Raw genomic sequence first — 17924 nt, 5'->3', positions numbered from 1 at the left:
ATATTTGAGACAAATTGCTGTGCTCATTTTATAGGTGCACAGGTAGATCCGTGGGGTTTTTTTTAATTTTCATTTTAACTTTCATAATTCGAAAAGTTTTTGACCGATTTTGACCATTTAACCACCAAAATACTTCTATTGATGAGTTCTATCCAGAAAACAATCTTTTGTAGCAATAGGGGCAACATGAAATTTTGATGGTTATCCCTAATTTGAATGTCATGGTTTTCAAAAGTCTTACATGCAGTCTTCCTTCCAAACTGTGCAATATTTTTAATCATGTTCATAAAACCCATAACCACATGACGAGAGCATGCTTTCAGGGAAATCTGGTCCCCCCTTCATGCACAAATAATTCTGACAAACGCAAATTTATTTCAAGAGGGGTGATGTCTTTTAATGAATTACCTCAAATAGCAAAAAATCCCCTTCCAGTAAGTCTCGGAGCATTCAAGCATATTTTATATTCATAACACCATTTTATTCATTACTTTTCTTCGTGCAATTTTGATATTTATAATGCTACTTCACTATAATTATGTGCATCTAATGTAATCCCAGCTGGCATGGGTATTTAAATGTATTTTTACATAGTGTTTTTATTAAGTATATTGTATACATGTGCAATTATTCTATAAGGCCCACTGATTACGAGGTTTCAATATAAAATGTAGTAAGTGGTATGGTATGGTGTGGTATGGTGTGGTATGGTATGTTTACTATGGTATGGTATGGTATGGTATGGTATGGTATGGTATGGTATGGTATGGTATGGTATGGTATGATATGGTATGGTACAGTATTCAATTCTGTCCCCATTCACAAACATGACAAACTCCCAACTAGTTCATTTCGTCGGAGCAGGTCACATGGGAATCCAAATTATATCGGGTGTTGCAATTCTGACATAAATGTAATTTCTTGTTGTGAACAGTTTCCCATTCGATCATCGCATGCTGCTGTACGTCAAAGGTCTTACTCTCCATATTTAGCATTATTCTGGGACTGCTAGTGGAAGATTTAATATTAAGATAATTAGCACCGACTCCTCCACCCACCCTATACACTTGGTATCCCAGCAAACACACAACTTTTACAGAAAGCGTTTATATGTCGGGTTATACAAAAGGGTATAAAAACGTTCGAAACGTTTTGAAAACGTGATGCAAAACATTCTAACATAATGTTATCAAGTGTTGACAAAATATTTTGCAAAAATGTTTGTCAACAAATATTTTGCAATCATGTTGACATTTTAAAATTTTGTGTTTTTTCATATAAAACGTTTTTAAAATGTTTTCATTGATATAACCCGACATTGAAATGTTATTAAAACGTTTTGACCAAACTAAAAACTCGTTTAGCCTATATTATGCTGGGATGTTATAGGTATAGGATACCCTGCTGTTCATCAGGATAAAATTTGAGATGAACGTTGACTCTCGCTTTTGGCACTTTCATTTCATTTATTTCGAAGTTCCTTTCTAAGCAATACCTTGCCTAAACAATTCCTATATACCCTACTGTTCATCGAGGAAAAAATTTCAGATGAATTCCATTTAACGAATTTAAGATAATTCGTTGAGTCCACTCTGGTGTTTTGTCTGGATCGACGTCAATCTGAAAACGGTGGACAGTCATCGCTATTGCCACTTTCACTTCATTCATTGCGAGGTTTTTCCCTAAGCAATTCCTAAAAAAGAGATGGTATAAAATAAATTAGACAATAGAGACGAGGTCATATACACGACATCGATGCATAAACACACGCACAGAATGACTCCATGATTATATACAAAGTTTTACGGCCAAAAAAAACCAAGCTTTGTCTCAAAGTCAGATTTTTGTATCGGTAGTTTGCATCGGCATTTACCTTGGTCCTCCTGAGAATGGAATATAGGCATAGGAGTGGCGATCTTTGCTTCTTTCAGGTAGAAATCGATACGGATCAAAAACCTCAGGGTTTTCCCAGTATAACGGATGATGATGAGTCGCCAGAGGTGATACGACCACAGATGTGCCTAGTAAGGTAAAATACCAAGAAACTGTTATAATTTGATGTTAATATTTTGTGAACTCAAAGGCAGTGATGTATTGTTCGAGTCCGGACTCGGACTCGAGTCCGGACTCGAGTCCACGTTTTGTTGGACTCGGACTCGGCTCGGACTCGGACATAAAAAGACTCGGCTCGGCACGGACTCGGACACAAAAGGACTCGGACTCGCAGCCGAGTCCGGTCCGAGTCCGGTCCGAGTCCATGCAATTAAATCCATGTTAAATGTGAACTGATTATACCTAAAAATGTCAAAATAGATCTAAAACTATGTGGTTTAGTAATATATATTTCTTGAATCCTTATAATAGATGAGTATTTTAAAATGAGTTTTAACCAAATTGGAAAAATTTTCATGACTCCTGCGATATATTCTCGTATCACACTCAAAGCATCCAATATTAAATAAATATCGGTCAATATAGTCTGGTGCTGAAATGGGATATTTTTCTGGACTGAAAAGTAGCGTCCGCACAATATTTTTTGGTGTTTTCTATATATCTGAGACCTACTGGTTCTGAATCTGGTGGTGGCCACCTTGGCACCATTGAACATTTTGAAATAAATGACCCAAAATGATCCCATAGGGTTATACAGGGGTCAAAAATTGAAAGTGTTCAAATATCACTTCACTTGAAGTATATCAAATTATTCGTCTATGCAGAAACATAATAGTTTGCACTTTCTACTATCTATGTATAGTTATCAAAATAGACGATAACAAGGTCAAACACCATAGGTTACCGTTTGATCCTTTTGAGATTATTGACCAATGCAATATTTTGTCTCCGTAACTCATCAACTAGACATCGGAGCTAATGTAAACTATTATGTTTCTGAATTCCTTTTGGTAGACATTGCAACAACTTTCACGAAAATCGGAGCAACTTTAATTTTTGACCCCTATGCAAACTGGAAATTGACCCTTGACCTGTTGTGGCACATAACCTTTGAACCAAATGTCGTATTGAGAAATTACATATATGCGATCCTTGGGCCTAAACGAATAATTTGATACACCTTGAAGTGATATTTGAACACTTAATTTTTGACCTCTGTATAACCCTATGGGGTCATTTTAGGGTCATTTGTTTCAAAATGCTCAAGGGTGCCACGGTGGCATCCGTTCAGATTCTGAATTGGTACGTCTCAGAGATATAGAAAACACAATAAAATATTGTGCGGACGCTACTTTCAGGTTTTTGGCTTCGGCACCAGACTAATAACAGACCTAACTGTTGAAATTTTGACCCTACCTTTAGGGAGTACAGTTCCATCCGGGAATGTTACGTCTTGAAGAAGCTTGCGAAGAATCCCCGGGATGGGAGCATGAAAGCGTAGACTCTCTTTGATAAACATGGTTGTAAATGGGAGAGATTTCAAATCATCCCTAGTAAATCGGCACAAGAAAAATTCCATTGTTACTCTCATTACATGCACGAACAGTCACCATATTTAATAAAAGGCACATGACCATGGGCGCCGCCATACCAAGCCCACCAAGTGATCAGTAGATGTGCTACAATGCTAAGAGATAGGAATTTTACAGACAAATATCATCAAAATTGCTGAAAATGTGTAAGATAAGTTAATTACACATTGGGCTAAGTTTTTGCCGACGGAAAAAAGTTATCGACGGAAACTCTTACAATAATATTACAAAGTTGACAAAATGCCAAATTTGATAGAAAAATTGGACATGTATCCCGCCTTTCCAATTGAAATATCGTAAAATGGGGTAACTTTGGGCACTTTTCAGAGTTTTAAAACCACTGCTTCCAAACAAAACCAATTATAATTCTAATTCACTCTTTTTTATGACATTAGGGTTCCCTTCTACACCTTAAAGTTGAGAAAGATTTTTAAATAATTTTGTAAGGGTGCCCTGGGTGTTAAAAATAGCCTGACCAAAGTTACCCCGCATTTGGGGCAACTAGAGTATTACATTCCATGAAGAAAAAAAAATCAAGAAATTGATCTTTGCTGTATATGGGCAAGTTGTTGTTTTTTGTGACATTTGACCCCTTGCAAAATTTATCAAGCACACATTCTTGCTCACAAATATCGATATTTATTTTTTCTGAAAAAATTTAAAAATGCTCATTTTTGGTCAAAAATCCCGATTTTTTCGTAAATTTCGAGATTGGACATGAGCGACTATTATGTCTTCCAAACATATTTCTTAACAAATTAACACCAAATATGACTAAAAACAATATTGCTGTACGAAAATATGACCATTTCAAAAAATATATTTGACCGACCAAAGTTACCCCGCTGACCGAAGTTACCCCATTTTATGGTACACAGGAAGACCACCTGCTGTGCCAAAGCTCAATTTTCCAGACATCCTGTCTAGAAGCTGTAATGTCAGCGCCCATCTGGTCACGTGGGCATTAAATTAAGTGCCTTTTATACCCTGTTATACCGAGAGTCATATCAGAGACTCTCGTTAAACTTTAAGGGTTCTAGTTGTTTTATATACAGAACAGATGGATTCTAATGGCAAAAACCCAAAAATGGTTCTCCCTGACCTACTGAACTTTTTAATTAGAATTATTTGAGGTTCTTCATACAGGACACTTTAAAAGCCTGTTTTGGTTTTACTTTTTCTAAGAGTTAGGAGACGAAGTACATGGTGTCCTCACTGATATTATATAAAATAATAGGTTTACCATTCCAATTTGGTGTTCCCTTTTTCTTCAAATAGTTGCTGTACTTCTTCGTAACATTTTCTTTGGTAATCGGGCAATCTTCCAAAATTGTAAAGACACCAGGAAATAGCAACGGATGTGTTATGGTAGCCAGCGTGCATGCCATTAGCAACTTCCTCACAAATTTCTTGATCGGTAAGTCCTTCACCGTTTTTATCCTAATAAAAGTAAACACAGAAATAAGCAAAATCGGCATATAATTTTACAGTGCATTGTGGGATAGTTTTTGCAGTTTTGAACTCTCACCTATCGAGAAAATTGGGGTGTGTTTGTTTTTTGTTTTGTTTTTGTTTTTTGGTTTTTTTTATGTTGTTTGGTGCGTGCAAAATAATGTTTTAAAATGTTTTACTCATACAATAATAACACATAGATTGGAATATTCCATGCATGTGCCCTCTAAATGTGCGTACCTAAGGTTGGTCTTAACCCTGGAATTGTGGAAACTTGTGGGCCTCATAACTGCTAAGTTGTTGGTCTAAAGTATAAAAGTATGGCAAAGACTAGATAAATTCATCTGTGAAGTCAAATTTGAGCCAAAATGCTCATTTTTGGCCCAAAATCCTAAAAAATGTGGTTTTTGGCCCACTTCTTTTTTGTTTAACGTAACAAAAAAAATTATTGGACCCAATTTTTTTTCTTTTTAATTTTTAAAAACTAGATAAAAACTAGGAACCGTTTTTTTATTTTTTTTATTTTGACCAACTTTGAGAAATTTGCACCAAAAATGGTCAAAAACGCCTACTTTTCGCCCAAATTTCAAATATTTTTGGTGAAGTTGGGGGGGGGGTAAATGGGGAAAATGAAAGCTGTGATTGCAATGAATATTAACTTTCAAATGTCATTTAGCATTTTGATATGAAAAAACGGATTAGGGTTGGGGCTTATACGGACATCGTCACTCTCTATAGACTTACTTACGGATACGATACATGATTTACCGACAAGTGACTCATTTCGGAATGCGATCATGAATTTTGAAGAAAAAAAAAGGTTTCCACAGGCTTCGTTGGGACTCGAACCAGCGATTCTGAACTTCTTCGATTACGCGTCTAGCGCTTTACCACTCGGCCACCGTGGCAGTTGAGCGGATGAGTGTAATGATAAAAGATACATCTCATAATGCCATCTTTAGCCTTTTGTTTACTAAAAAAGACGCGTTTTGTAAAGATAGATTAGCCGTTTTATGCATAAATAGCACGAACGTTTGGGAAAGTTTTCAAACAAATAATAAAGACACTGATGTGATGATGAAATTGCGTAAGTCGGGGAGTTATCTGCGTCGCAATGTTTTGTTTTGGTTTTAGGAATTTGACCTTAAAATTTACGACTTCATGACATTATCATTCGAAATCAACAAAAGATATTTAAACACTATATGTCCTCATTCTTTCTCTAGAATGTTTTGTACATGTATGTGAAATAGCTTCAACAATGGTTCGCTGTATAATGGTAAAAATAGCCTTGACCTAAAAAAGGGCGAGAGGTACCATATTTACGGATTCAGGCTAAATTTAAAATTGATATAAAACGTTTGTGCCGTATAAAGAAATTGTATCTGGCGTGAATTACACTACAGTTTTTATTCCTAGGGCTCTTTGACTTCTTCAAATAATTTTTTAATGATAGAGTGAATCCCCTGGCCCTCTATAATTACGCACAAAAGATCGACCCCCCTTAAGTTGCATAGTCTGTCTCGGTTCAAGTTGAGAGTTAGGCCATGATGGATTTCATAGTGGCAGATTCGAATCGTGCGCGCTAATCTAATCCCGCGTCCCGTAGGGTATATATACACGTGCAGTAGGGCGATTTGTCCGTATACGTAGGCGTCCTGGGCGATGGTGTTACTCTCAATAGGCAGGGGGTCAAAATAGAAACGCTTATAAAACATAAGAAACATTGTTATTTAATACTGTATCATTAAAATTAGACATTAAAATTGGACAAACCCTGGCGTGAAATAGCATGTCCAAAAAATCACGATTCTCCTCTTCAGAATGCTCGCTATGACCATGGTCTTCCATTTCCTTAAATTGTAGACGCCTTTTCTTGATTTCCTCTTTTGGTTTCTTGAGTATTACACGTAAACAGCGCCTCCACTTGAAGCCAGATGGTGACAGATGAAATATTGGGTCGAAAAGATATGGAGGAAATCTCAAGCGCTCCATGTATATTTCCAGGAACGTATTGTGAGCTTTAATGTAATCATTTTCCCTGTGATGAAAACAAAGCCAAACAAAACAAAAACATGACAAACAAACAAGTCAATAAACAGTATCCTAGTAACAAAACATCTTCAAAAGGGTACACAACACAAAGGTTAACTGGAAAAATATATAATGCTATAATTGTAGCGTATTGGGCTATTCCACACTATCCACACTACCCCTGTGGAAGATTTAGCTAAACTTTTCCACAGAGGGAGTATGAGTTTTGAATAGAATAAACAATTGGGTAACTTCCATTTGAAATACTCACTCCAGTTGTGGAAGATATACGGTAGGTTAAGACATAAAACAGAGGGAGTATGGGTTTCAAAATGATAAAACCTGACCAATTACATTTGAAAAACATACTCCCCCTGTGGAAGATATTTCCAGAATCTTCCACAGGGGTAGTGTGGATTTGAATTGGAATTGCCCATTGGAGCATTTTTTATTTTTTAATTGCGAAAATTTACCCCTTAACGAGAAACTTGCATTACGTTTCTTGAATAGAATACAATGGTGGATCGTCGGGGCGAAAAGTCATTGTATGAAAAGAAAAAAATAATATCCTTTTTAAGGGGGTACTACACCTGTGGTAAATTTGTGACTATTTTTGCATTTTCTCAAAATTAATAACACACTGGTAACAAAAGTTATGTATATTATTGGGGCAAGGAATCCAATTACTACACTGAAATTTCAGTGAATCAAGACAAGCGGTTCAGTAAATATGATAGGAAATGAGGTACATCCTAGCGGTACCTCATTTTCTTTCACAAGTATCGAACCGCTTGTCTTGGGTCATTGAAATTCCAGTGTAGTAATTGGATTCCTTGCCCCTATAATATACATAACTTTTGTTACCAGGGTGATTTTAGTTTTTGAGAAAAATGCAAAAATAGTCACAAATTTATTGAGGGGTGTAGTACCCCCCCCTTAAGCAAATTATTGCTAAAATCAACTTACTCGTTTAACTGGCAATTACTCTCATAGGAGTACATGTATTTGTATGCTATATCAAGAGTCAATAGGTCAACGTGTCCAAAAACGTCCACAGACCGACCTTTGGTGTCGGAAATCTTGTCCTGAAACGTTAAACAATGAATGGAAAGTTGACATAAAAGCTGGAAGGCTGTGTTTTTGTTTTTGTTTTTATTTTGGTTTTGTTGTTGTTGTTTTTATTTTTATTTTGTTTTTATTTTGGTTTTGTTGTTGTTGTTTTTATTTTGGTTTTGTTTTTATTTTGGTTTTGGTTTTATTTTGGTGTTGTTGTTGTTGTTGTTGTTGTTGTTGTTGTTGTTGTTGTTGTTGTTGTTGTTTCATCAGCTTCAGCTTCGAAAAGAGTAGGGTCTTGCCCCTGACTGTCCTAATCTGTCTCGGTACTGTTTGGATATTCATAATAAAATAGTGTCAGAAAAATTGCACTGCAAGCCTGGAGAAAGTGACATGATTGTGATATTGTCCTATTCCAAAAATTAGATGCACACCTCTTATAGAGGAGTTCGGATTTCTAGACGTTTTGTTCAGTCGTAACTATTGGAAATCTAGACTTTTAAGTGTATAAAGGCAAAAAAAACATCCAGCAGAAAATATTTCCAAATCAAAATTCCTCATTTTGATGTTTCACTAATTTAATTGCATTTCCAAGCTTTTTCCATTAACATTGGCAAACTTGGAAATCCAAACTTTCTTTTATTTTAAAGTTATTCCTCTTACTCCACTTATTTTCCGGAATAGCTCATTCGTAAAAACAACAGCGCTGTGATCTTGATGGAGTGGCGCTATATGTGACTGGACACTACGAATGAGCCGTAAAGTCGGCAAATTGTATTCTGAGTTACAGTGTAAAATGTGCGTGAAGGTCGTATTCATCTCATCAAACACTGTTTAAACCAATCAATAATCCTATTGCTGATGAGGATAATAAACTTCTACCTATTTCTATAGAATCCTTAAATAGTTCTTGTCTTTGTTTGCTTTGGCTAAATCCTGTGGATAACAAAGCATTGTATTTTCTCTAGGTATGTATAACAAACAATTAACAATGAGAGGACATTCCTGAACCTCGTTGACTTGGGGATGATTTGAAATGACCGCCAATTATGACTGGTTGATATTTATTACCAGAAATGTGGAAAAAGAGACACATGTAGAATCGAAAAAAGGTACAATTTTGTTGAAGGAACAGGGTTCAACAAACCATAACCCCGCTTCTGGATAGCGTTTGAAGTCAAATGATATTCTGTCGGTCCGTGCCACGTCACTTCCGGTTGATGATGCGCCTCACGGTCGAGTGAAAACATTCGATTTTTGTTGATGATTTCTGTCATTGGTGTTATGTAAATTTCGATCGCAAATAGTCAGTGGGATCAAACAACCGTTTCTAAGTCTTCTGAGTGGAAGAAACTTACTTGATTTACCGTTTATATACTGACAAACTTAAAATTAAATTCCATGGTCGAGTGTCGTTTTCCCCGAAATTGAATGTCACTCCAACAACATCGCTATGTAGCCGCCTTCACAGCCGGTTTCTGTTGTTCATAACAAACCGTGAGCCACATGCAGTTTGGGCCTGAGACTAGAGATAGCCCGGATGTTGGACCGAGTCAATACCATTTTAAAGCTTATGATATAGGCCTATATTTTCTAAACACGAAATAAAACAAAATTGACAGGGCTGACTTTACGGCTGATTCGTGGTGTCCAGTCACATATACCAAAGCACAATATGTATATGTATAATAAAGAGAATTAAAACGATATACGCACCAGAAATATTTCGGTTGAATCCACATATATTTTGATGTAATGTTTCAGTATACTTGTTTGGAAGAATGGAGTAAATAGTCTACGTAATCTTTTCCACTTGGCGCCTTCTGTAAAATTGATCGCATCACCGGTCCATGGACGTAATATGTTAGTGAACAAACTATCCTTGGAATCTTTGTTAAAAAACCAACAACAAACAAACAACGGTGAGGCGCTACTCTGTACACACTAATTTCGTACTATTCATTTTTAAATAGTATCCTTACTCATCTCGTAACTATTCATTTTGATTGGCATAGTATCACTTTGAACCGACAATCTTATCAAAATGAATAGTTTCCGTTTTAGTTTAACAAGTAACTATTCAAATTGATCTCCAACTCATTGCATTTTGACAAGATTCTGTCATATCCGCCTCTAGACAAACTATTCAAATTTGATATTTTTTGTCATTTTTGACAAGGCAAACTGCACCAATTTGATAAGTTGCGTTATTTTTTACAAGAGTCTATTTATTATTTAAAATGATAAGGCGATCTTATGAGTTTCTTGTTATTTTGATGAGAACATCGGATTCATTTTTAAGAAGACTTTTTTTAGTCCAAACAAAAAAATACGTCTCAAAGTCGCGTTCGTTTTTCTCAGCGCGTCCATGTCGGCTAAAACGGCATAATTCATTCTTATTTTATTTATTTATTTTTTTCAGTATTTTTTCCGTAAAATCATGAAATTCTGAGACATATTTGGAAGAAAAATTACTTGATTCAATACTCGCATTGTTTAGGTATAAAACAATTGATATTTGCACTTCGATTATGTAAACTTAACCACAATTTTGTGCTGTATAATTGTACTTTTGATCACTCGAAAATGACATCTTAATTCAAAATTGAATTTAAAAAAAACAACATTCATTTGTGAAATTTGCAGTCACGCAGTCGATAATGGAGAATCACGCAGCCGAGACAGAAAATCAGAGCTGATAACCGAAAATCACATTAAACGCACACAAAATCATCGGTCAGCACTGGGAACCAGCTTATGGGACAGAAATGCATTTCAACATGGAAGTACCTCTAGTACTTCCATGATTTCAACGTGATCTCCTCATGTGCGCGCAGAAGGCATCGCGTCATGAGCGCCCTACACGCACATATTATCACGCCATGATCGCCCTACATGCACACATGCGCTCTAACGTACTTATATACAAAAAATGTGCTCACAACGCGATTGTGTTGAACAAAAAAAAATACATCCAATTCCTATACCTCGCTTGATTACGCTAAGAAAATTAGCGGCCGGCAGATTGGGGTAACCCCGAGGGGAACCTGGTATTTTTTATTGTACATAATTGTGGCCTGTCATTTCGACATAAAGTATGAACTTTAACCTTCCTGGTAAACCTACCTGAGTTTGCAAACACGATCTTGATGTATTCCGGACTAACAACTTGAATATTGCAGAGGAACGGCCCGATCCAATCTCGCCCATAATTTGTCATCCTTCCGAAAACCTGATTCACCTTGTCGAGGTATTCTTTAGTGTTTGCCGAAGGATACTAAAAACGAAAATAACATACGAATATATATCGCTTAGGCGACGAAAAAAAGAAACCCTGATCTACGGTCGGTCGGCCTTTCCTTTTTTTTTTTTTTTTCCCTTTTTTGGGGGAAATGACCCAAAAAAACTCACCAAAATCTAAATAATTTGCAATTTGAGAAAATACAAAAAAAAATTGTTCCTGAAATTTCCGAAATTTGGGTCAGCATTCATTTGTACAGGAATTTTTTTCCCCAATTTGTTAAAAAACTGGGTCGGTCGGGCCCGTAGAACAGGGCTTACAGTTCATTGGATAATAACCATTTTTTCCGACACACGGTATAATAAGGAATTTACACTTAATTTGGGTGTACCATATCATGGATCAAGTCGCTACCATGCAAAATTTGACCACACTGGTATAACTTTAAAAATATAAAGATTAGAATGGGGTTTTTTATGTCCCATAATCTTATTTCAAACAAATAAGTTGCAATATTTCGGGACCATGAACCCAAACTGCGTGCTTTGCTGTGACGACATGGGCTACAAGTATACATGCTCCCAAGTTGTATCAAGTTTCAGCGTCAGAAAGCCTATTATGTGTGGGAATATGGACACCTATAAGCAGTTACATAATGAAGTGCAACGCGAGATAGTCAATGCAAAAACCAACTTTTACATTAAGAACATCGATGGGTTACGTACGTTGTAACCAACCAGGTAAATGGCACAAATATGTTAAAAACATAGCTGGAGGAAAATCCACTGCAAAGACCATAGAGATCGATGGAATTTCAAAGGATCCTCCTATTATCGCTGAAGCAATCAACAATCATTTTGCTGATATTTGTAACCAGTTACCCCCGCTTGATCTTAGGAACCTGTCCGCTTTTAAATTGCCTTACTCTACCTCCGCCGCGCATATCACCTGGTGAAGTTAAGAAAAAATTACGTAACATTAAGGGATCTAAAATGAGCGTTTATTGCGTTTCGACAGTATTTTTGTGGGACATGAGAGCACCTCAGACCTATCGAATTGCATTCTGAATACGAAGCATGTCTTTCTGATATCAAATAATTTTCATTCTTTGAAAATCACAATATAATACAAATTTTATGACAAATTATAAAAATTTGATTTTTTTCAAGTTTTTGATATATAACAGTCCTCGAAGTAAATTATATAAATCTAATGATATATTCTTAAAGTGTATGTAGCAGGGAGGAAAAAAAGCCGACGGTCAATTGAAAATTTTGACCTTTCATATTGAAGATATGGATTTTTTTTTCCCAAAAAGACCTAATTGTTTTTGGTGTTTTGGGAAAAAAAATCCATATCTTTTGACGAAAGGTCAAAATTTTCAATTGATCGTCGGCTTTTCATCCCACTAACATACACTTTAAGTATAAATCATCAGATTTATAAAGTTTACTTCAAGTACTGTACTGTTAATCAATTTTTAATGATTTGCCATAAAATGTGTATTAAATTGCGAATTTCAAAAAATCAATATTATTTGATATCAGAATGACATTCTTCGTATTCAGAATGCAATTCGATATGTCTGATGTGCTCTAATGTCCCAAAATAAATACTGTCCAAACGTTCATACCCCACCCCTTAAGTCTAACAAGTCCACGCATCCGGCTGACATTCCACCGCGTGTCACAAAGGAGTTTGCTTTTGAACTAACTGAGCCATTAACTCACATATTTAATTGTTGTTTAAACCAAGGTCTGTTCCCAGCAGTATGGAAAACCTCATCAATAACTCCGATACATAGAACACCTAATGCAACTAAGGCCTATCAGCCTTACCCGCCTCAACGGTAAGATCTTTGAGAGCTTTCTGGCTTGAGTGGACTATGGTCGACTTTTACCCTCACATTGATAAACAGCAGTTCGGTAATGTGAAGGACAGCTCAACTACTCATGGATGTTGTAGACACTGTCCTTAAAGGTATTGATGAGGCTGGCCATTATGCAACCTTATGTGCTGTTGACTTTACTAAAGCCTTTGACAGGATTAATCACAATATTGCTGTTCAGAAGTTAATCGATATAGGTATTCGCCCAAGTATTATTCCTGTCATTAGTAGCTTTTTGTGTAATTGCACCCAATCTGTTAGAATCAAAGGCAGGTCATCGGCATGTCAATCTATTTCGGGGGAAGTGCCTCCGGGCACTAAATTTGGTCCGATTATTTTTTCCGCCATGGTCAATGATGCTGCATCCGAAGCCCCTGAGATATGTGAAATATGTTGATGACCTGACGTTTGGTGAAGTTGTAAATGCTAAGACAGGCGTTGTTCACAACTGCAAAACATGCTACCAAAACCTTCCATATGTCATATTATGCACATCAGTTTTTTGAAAAGGAACATTCCTTCAATCCTTTGACTCAATGAATCTGTTTTAGATGTCACTCAGAATAGGAAACTTCTTGGTATCACCTTAGAAAGTGATCTTAGTTGGACTACTCAAGTCAATTCAATGATATCTCGCGCCTCTAGACGGGGATTTGCCATTTGGTCTAATACCATTTGGTCTAATATCCATTTTGTCTATATCCATTTCGTCTAAACCCATTAAGTCTATATCCACTCCTGTAACCATTTGGTCCGATAACCATTTGGTCCGGTAACCATTTAGTCTAATAACCAATAAGTCTAAAACCATTTAGTCTAACAACCATTTGGTCTAATACCCATTTGGTCTATAACCAATAGGTCTAATAGCCATTTGGTCTAATTCTCATTTGGTCTACAAACCATTTAGTCTTACAAGCATTTAGCATATTAATAAATAGATGAAATGGTATTAGACTAACTGGTTATTAGACCATACGAGTATTAGACCTAACGGTTATTAGACCAAATGGGATTAGACCAAATGGTTATTAAAGAAATATTAGACCAAATGGTTATTAGACTATATGGTTAGTAGACGTACCGGTTATTAGACCAAACAATATTAGACTAAATGGACATTAGACTATATGATTATTAGACTAAGTGGCAATTAGCCTTTCTGGTAATAGACCAACTGAATATAGACTAAACGGAAATTAGACGAAATGGTATTAGACCAAATGGCAATAGACCCTCTAGACGAATGTGTATGCATTATGTTTTGAGACGCTTCAATGCTTAGTGGGATGATTTATCTTCTGTTTATCAAATGTACATTCGGCCTATCATGGAATATGCCAGCCCTTTAGGTCACACTAGTATCTCCAGGGTACAGTCTGAGCAGATGGAGCTCGTCCAGAAGCGGGCGTGTCGTATCATCCTGGGCCAGAGCTACACATCTTATGGGGCTGCTTCGGAGAAACTAGGTTTGGTTTCCTTATGTGAGAGGAGAGATCAGCTGTTGGTGCGATTTGGCCAAGGTTTTGCAAGCGTCTGCTAAACATTCTTAAATGCTGCCTAATTCCAAAGGTGATCGGCACGGTAGGAATCTTAGGTATGCCCAGCAGATTGATCCTCCTCGCTGTAAGCGAACCAGGTACATGCAATCTACCCTTCCTCAAGTTGTTCAGCGTTTTAATAATCTGTGATTTCTTTTTTTCCTTTGAATGTTATGCTATTGTATGCATTTTGTCTGTTGTTTTATACATATTTTTAATTGTTACCCGGGCGTATCAGGTCACTTATCTTTTGGTCGTTATATGACTATCATTTGAGGCAGTGGCGTAACCAGTGGGGGGCCGGGGGCAAGCTGCCCCCGGACACAAAAAACTGGGAAGAAGAGCAAAAAATTGGGAAGGGGAAAGGGGGAAGGAGAGAAAAGAGGGAAGAAAAAGGGAAAAGAAGAGAAAAAAGAGGGAAGAAAAAGGGGAAAGAAGAAAGAAAAAAGAGGGAAGAAAAAGGGGAAGGGAGAAGATAAAAGGGGAAGGGAGAAAAGAAAAGGGAAAGAAAGAGGGAAGAAGATCTATACTACTTTCATTGTGAAATGTTGTACTCTGAACACTGGATTTTTAGCTTCTAATATGCCAAAAGCCATGAGCTTCAGGGGGCTCCGCCCCCTTGACCCCCACCGGGGCTTTGCCCCTGGACCCCACCCGTTTATCACTTCGCGGCAAGCCGCTTGCGATGCGGACATAAATAATACAACTTTTGGTCAAAAATTGGGAAATTTTTCAATCTTGCCCCCCCGGAAGGTCAGGTCTGGTTACGCCCCTGATTTGAGGACTGAGTTCTTACCATACATCGTCCGAGGTGCAGTTTCAGACGATAGCGTGGTTATTAGGGCAGAGTCTTTTGAATTTTTTGAATTCTTTCATGACCACTGGAGCATAGTCAAGCGTGTCAAGAACACTCGGCGTGAATTGATAGACCTTGTCACTCTCGACAAAAGAATGCATGCATGTCTAAGGTCATACGACACCAATTTGGTGTTTGTTATGCTCCTCGAAAATATGTACCTTAAGGTCTATGTGTGGCGAGCTTTCAAGTTTGCTTCTCGCGCCACAATATTTACACATTCCCCGTATTACAGGCAATGACAATTGGTACATATCCCATGATTTGTGCGGTAACTGTGTCTCACTAAAAAACAGCAAGAGTTTCAGTAAGAAATATTATACAATATGTACTCAAAAACTCAGTATTCTGTCGGTCGGACATCCGGGCATGAACTTAATATACATAGGTACGGCGTATATAGGACTGGTAAGCAAGTCTAGGCATGAACTGGCTGACAATAGCACTGGAGTGAAAACAACATTCGCATTCAATGAACTCTGGAGTGTATCACACCGGGGTATCACAAGCTATCAAGCTCTATTGTGCCAGGTTCGACTCCCTGCAATTCACTATAAACACGTTCAGACGTTGTATAATACAAGGGATGATGATACTTACACATTTTGAATTACCCCAAATGAATGACGTTTTCAAACCACAATCATCGAAGTTGGCTGTCAACTTCTGCATTAACCATCTCCTCCTAAATAACCCATAGATAGTGGTGCACAATGTTATGAGGAGAAATGCAATCCAAATTTGCACACTAACCCACATAATATGCCCTGTAAAAGACATCCACATAGCCATTATGTCCTGATACAGGAACAACAGAGTCCGTACTTAGTATATTATATACTAGAAGACCAGCGTGATGATGCCTGTTGATTCATATGATTCATGGTGCCACATAGAGCGTGCAGTCAGGAATAATAGACAAAGGGATAGGCATCCTAGTCTGCTGCCCTCTTTCGAAATATGTATCCTAGGTCTCACAATAGGCGGATTAGCGGCCATTTTGTCTTCGACATCACGTGTCCTTATATTTTAGTACACAAATATATAAGTTAACAGGTTTACTATTTTAAAATTATATTTTGAGTATACAATATATTCTGTGAGTAAATAGATCAAATGACGATGATTGTTTAGGTATTATATGCTTGATAGAATTGAATACCTGAGTGGAAGAAGGGCCCAACTCCAATTTTTTACAAAAATGAGTTAGACCCAGCATTTTATTGCCAGCAGACTGATCTTCCTTGTGTGCGAAAGATGAGCCAAAATCCACTTTCTAAATAGTCTTTCACGTACACTTAATCATGGTTTTCATGGAAGAAAGGCCCAACTCCATGGAGTTGGGCCCTTCTTCCACAAATATAGGGATAAAGAGGAATTTTGTTCATCCATGAAATCTGCTTTTCACTACAATAAATGTTGCTAACATATTACATGAGTTCTACTTGTGCAATTAATGGTGATTACGTAATTTCTGTAGCTATTTATAACACAGAACTGGCACTTGCAGTATATTAGTGGAAGAAGGGCCCAACTCCAACTCGTATTAAGACCTGTACCGCTGCCATGGAAACATCAAATATAATTTTGAATGTATGTACTATTGTATGTTCATGTATTAAAGGTCCCCTGAAGATGAAAACGTTCTGTCTATAAAACTTTTCCAAATATTAAGTTTTTTCTTAATATCTCAAAAACAGTTTTGATGGAGTTGGGCCCTTCTTCCACTCAGGTATTCAATTAAACTGTTTGACCAGCTAGTATTCTCCTCCGCCGTCAGTGTGATTCCAGTCACTCCACGTACCGTGTTGCGAAGGTGGAGGAGTCTAAAGCTGTATTGACGAACACGCATGCGTTAAAAATATGTAGCCTAGGTCGAACAATAGCGTGACGTAGTTTCCGGCATTGTTCCTATGCACTTTCACCCTCCTGGTGCAGTGTTTACAGTGAGTCAGACTATCCGGTATTTGGCTGGACTGCCACCAGGGAACTTAACATATGATCGGGAATTGCCTCTCACGCTTGATTGCACACAGTGAATGCCCCCGCATACTTCGGCAAGAGGCAAGACGTATTAACCAATGACAAGCTTCGATCATTGTGTCCGTTTGTCTGCATACTCTGCAATGCGTGTGCGTCACGCCGCTCAGCGACAAAAGTATGAAACAAGTATTGATAGGACCGCCATACTGCATTTTAGAAACGCTTGCTGTTAGAATAAGAAAATTTTTAATTGTAATTATTGCACAGGTCACGGCAACCCTGTGACCTTTCCGGAAAAAAGCCGAGTGGCAGGTTTTTCAAATAAATATTTTCTGTGTAAAAACTGTACCATCAGATAGGAATATATGAATATTAACTGAACATCTATCAT

The 17924-nt window shown here is 37.2% G+C and overlaps 1 protein-coding gene across 1 annotated transcript; it reads right to left on the bottom strand.

Moving 5' to 3' along the window:
• Nucleotides 1-459: 459 nt before the first annotated feature.
• On the bottom strand, nucleotides 460-16351 carry LOC140162578 (cytochrome P450 4A12A-like). Its single transcript, XM_072185838.1, has 9 exons — nucleotides 16151-16351; nucleotides 11151-11301; nucleotides 9741-9913; nucleotides 7938-8056; nucleotides 6714-6978; nucleotides 4729-4925; nucleotides 3310-3443; nucleotides 1874-2021; nucleotides 460-1693 (listed from the first exon to the last, which is right to left on the bottom strand). The coding sequence occupies exons 1-9, from the start codon at nucleotides 16340-16342 to the stop codon at nucleotides 1528-1530; spliced, it is 1545 nt and encodes a 514-aa protein (XP_072041939.1). The 5' UTR covers nucleotides 16343-16351; the 3' UTR covers nucleotides 460-1527.
• Nucleotides 16352-17924: the final 1573 nt, after the last annotated feature.

Source organism: Amphiura filiformis, chromosome 10 (assembly GCF_039555335.1).
Source record: "Amphiura filiformis chromosome 10, Afil_fr2py, whole genome shotgun sequence".
NCBI lineage: Eukaryota > Metazoa > Echinodermata > Ophiuroidea > Amphilepidida > Amphiuridae > Amphiura > Amphiura filiformis.
Note: the sequence above shows the minus strand (reverse complement) of the source record. Positions and strands in the feature narration are given on the sequence as shown.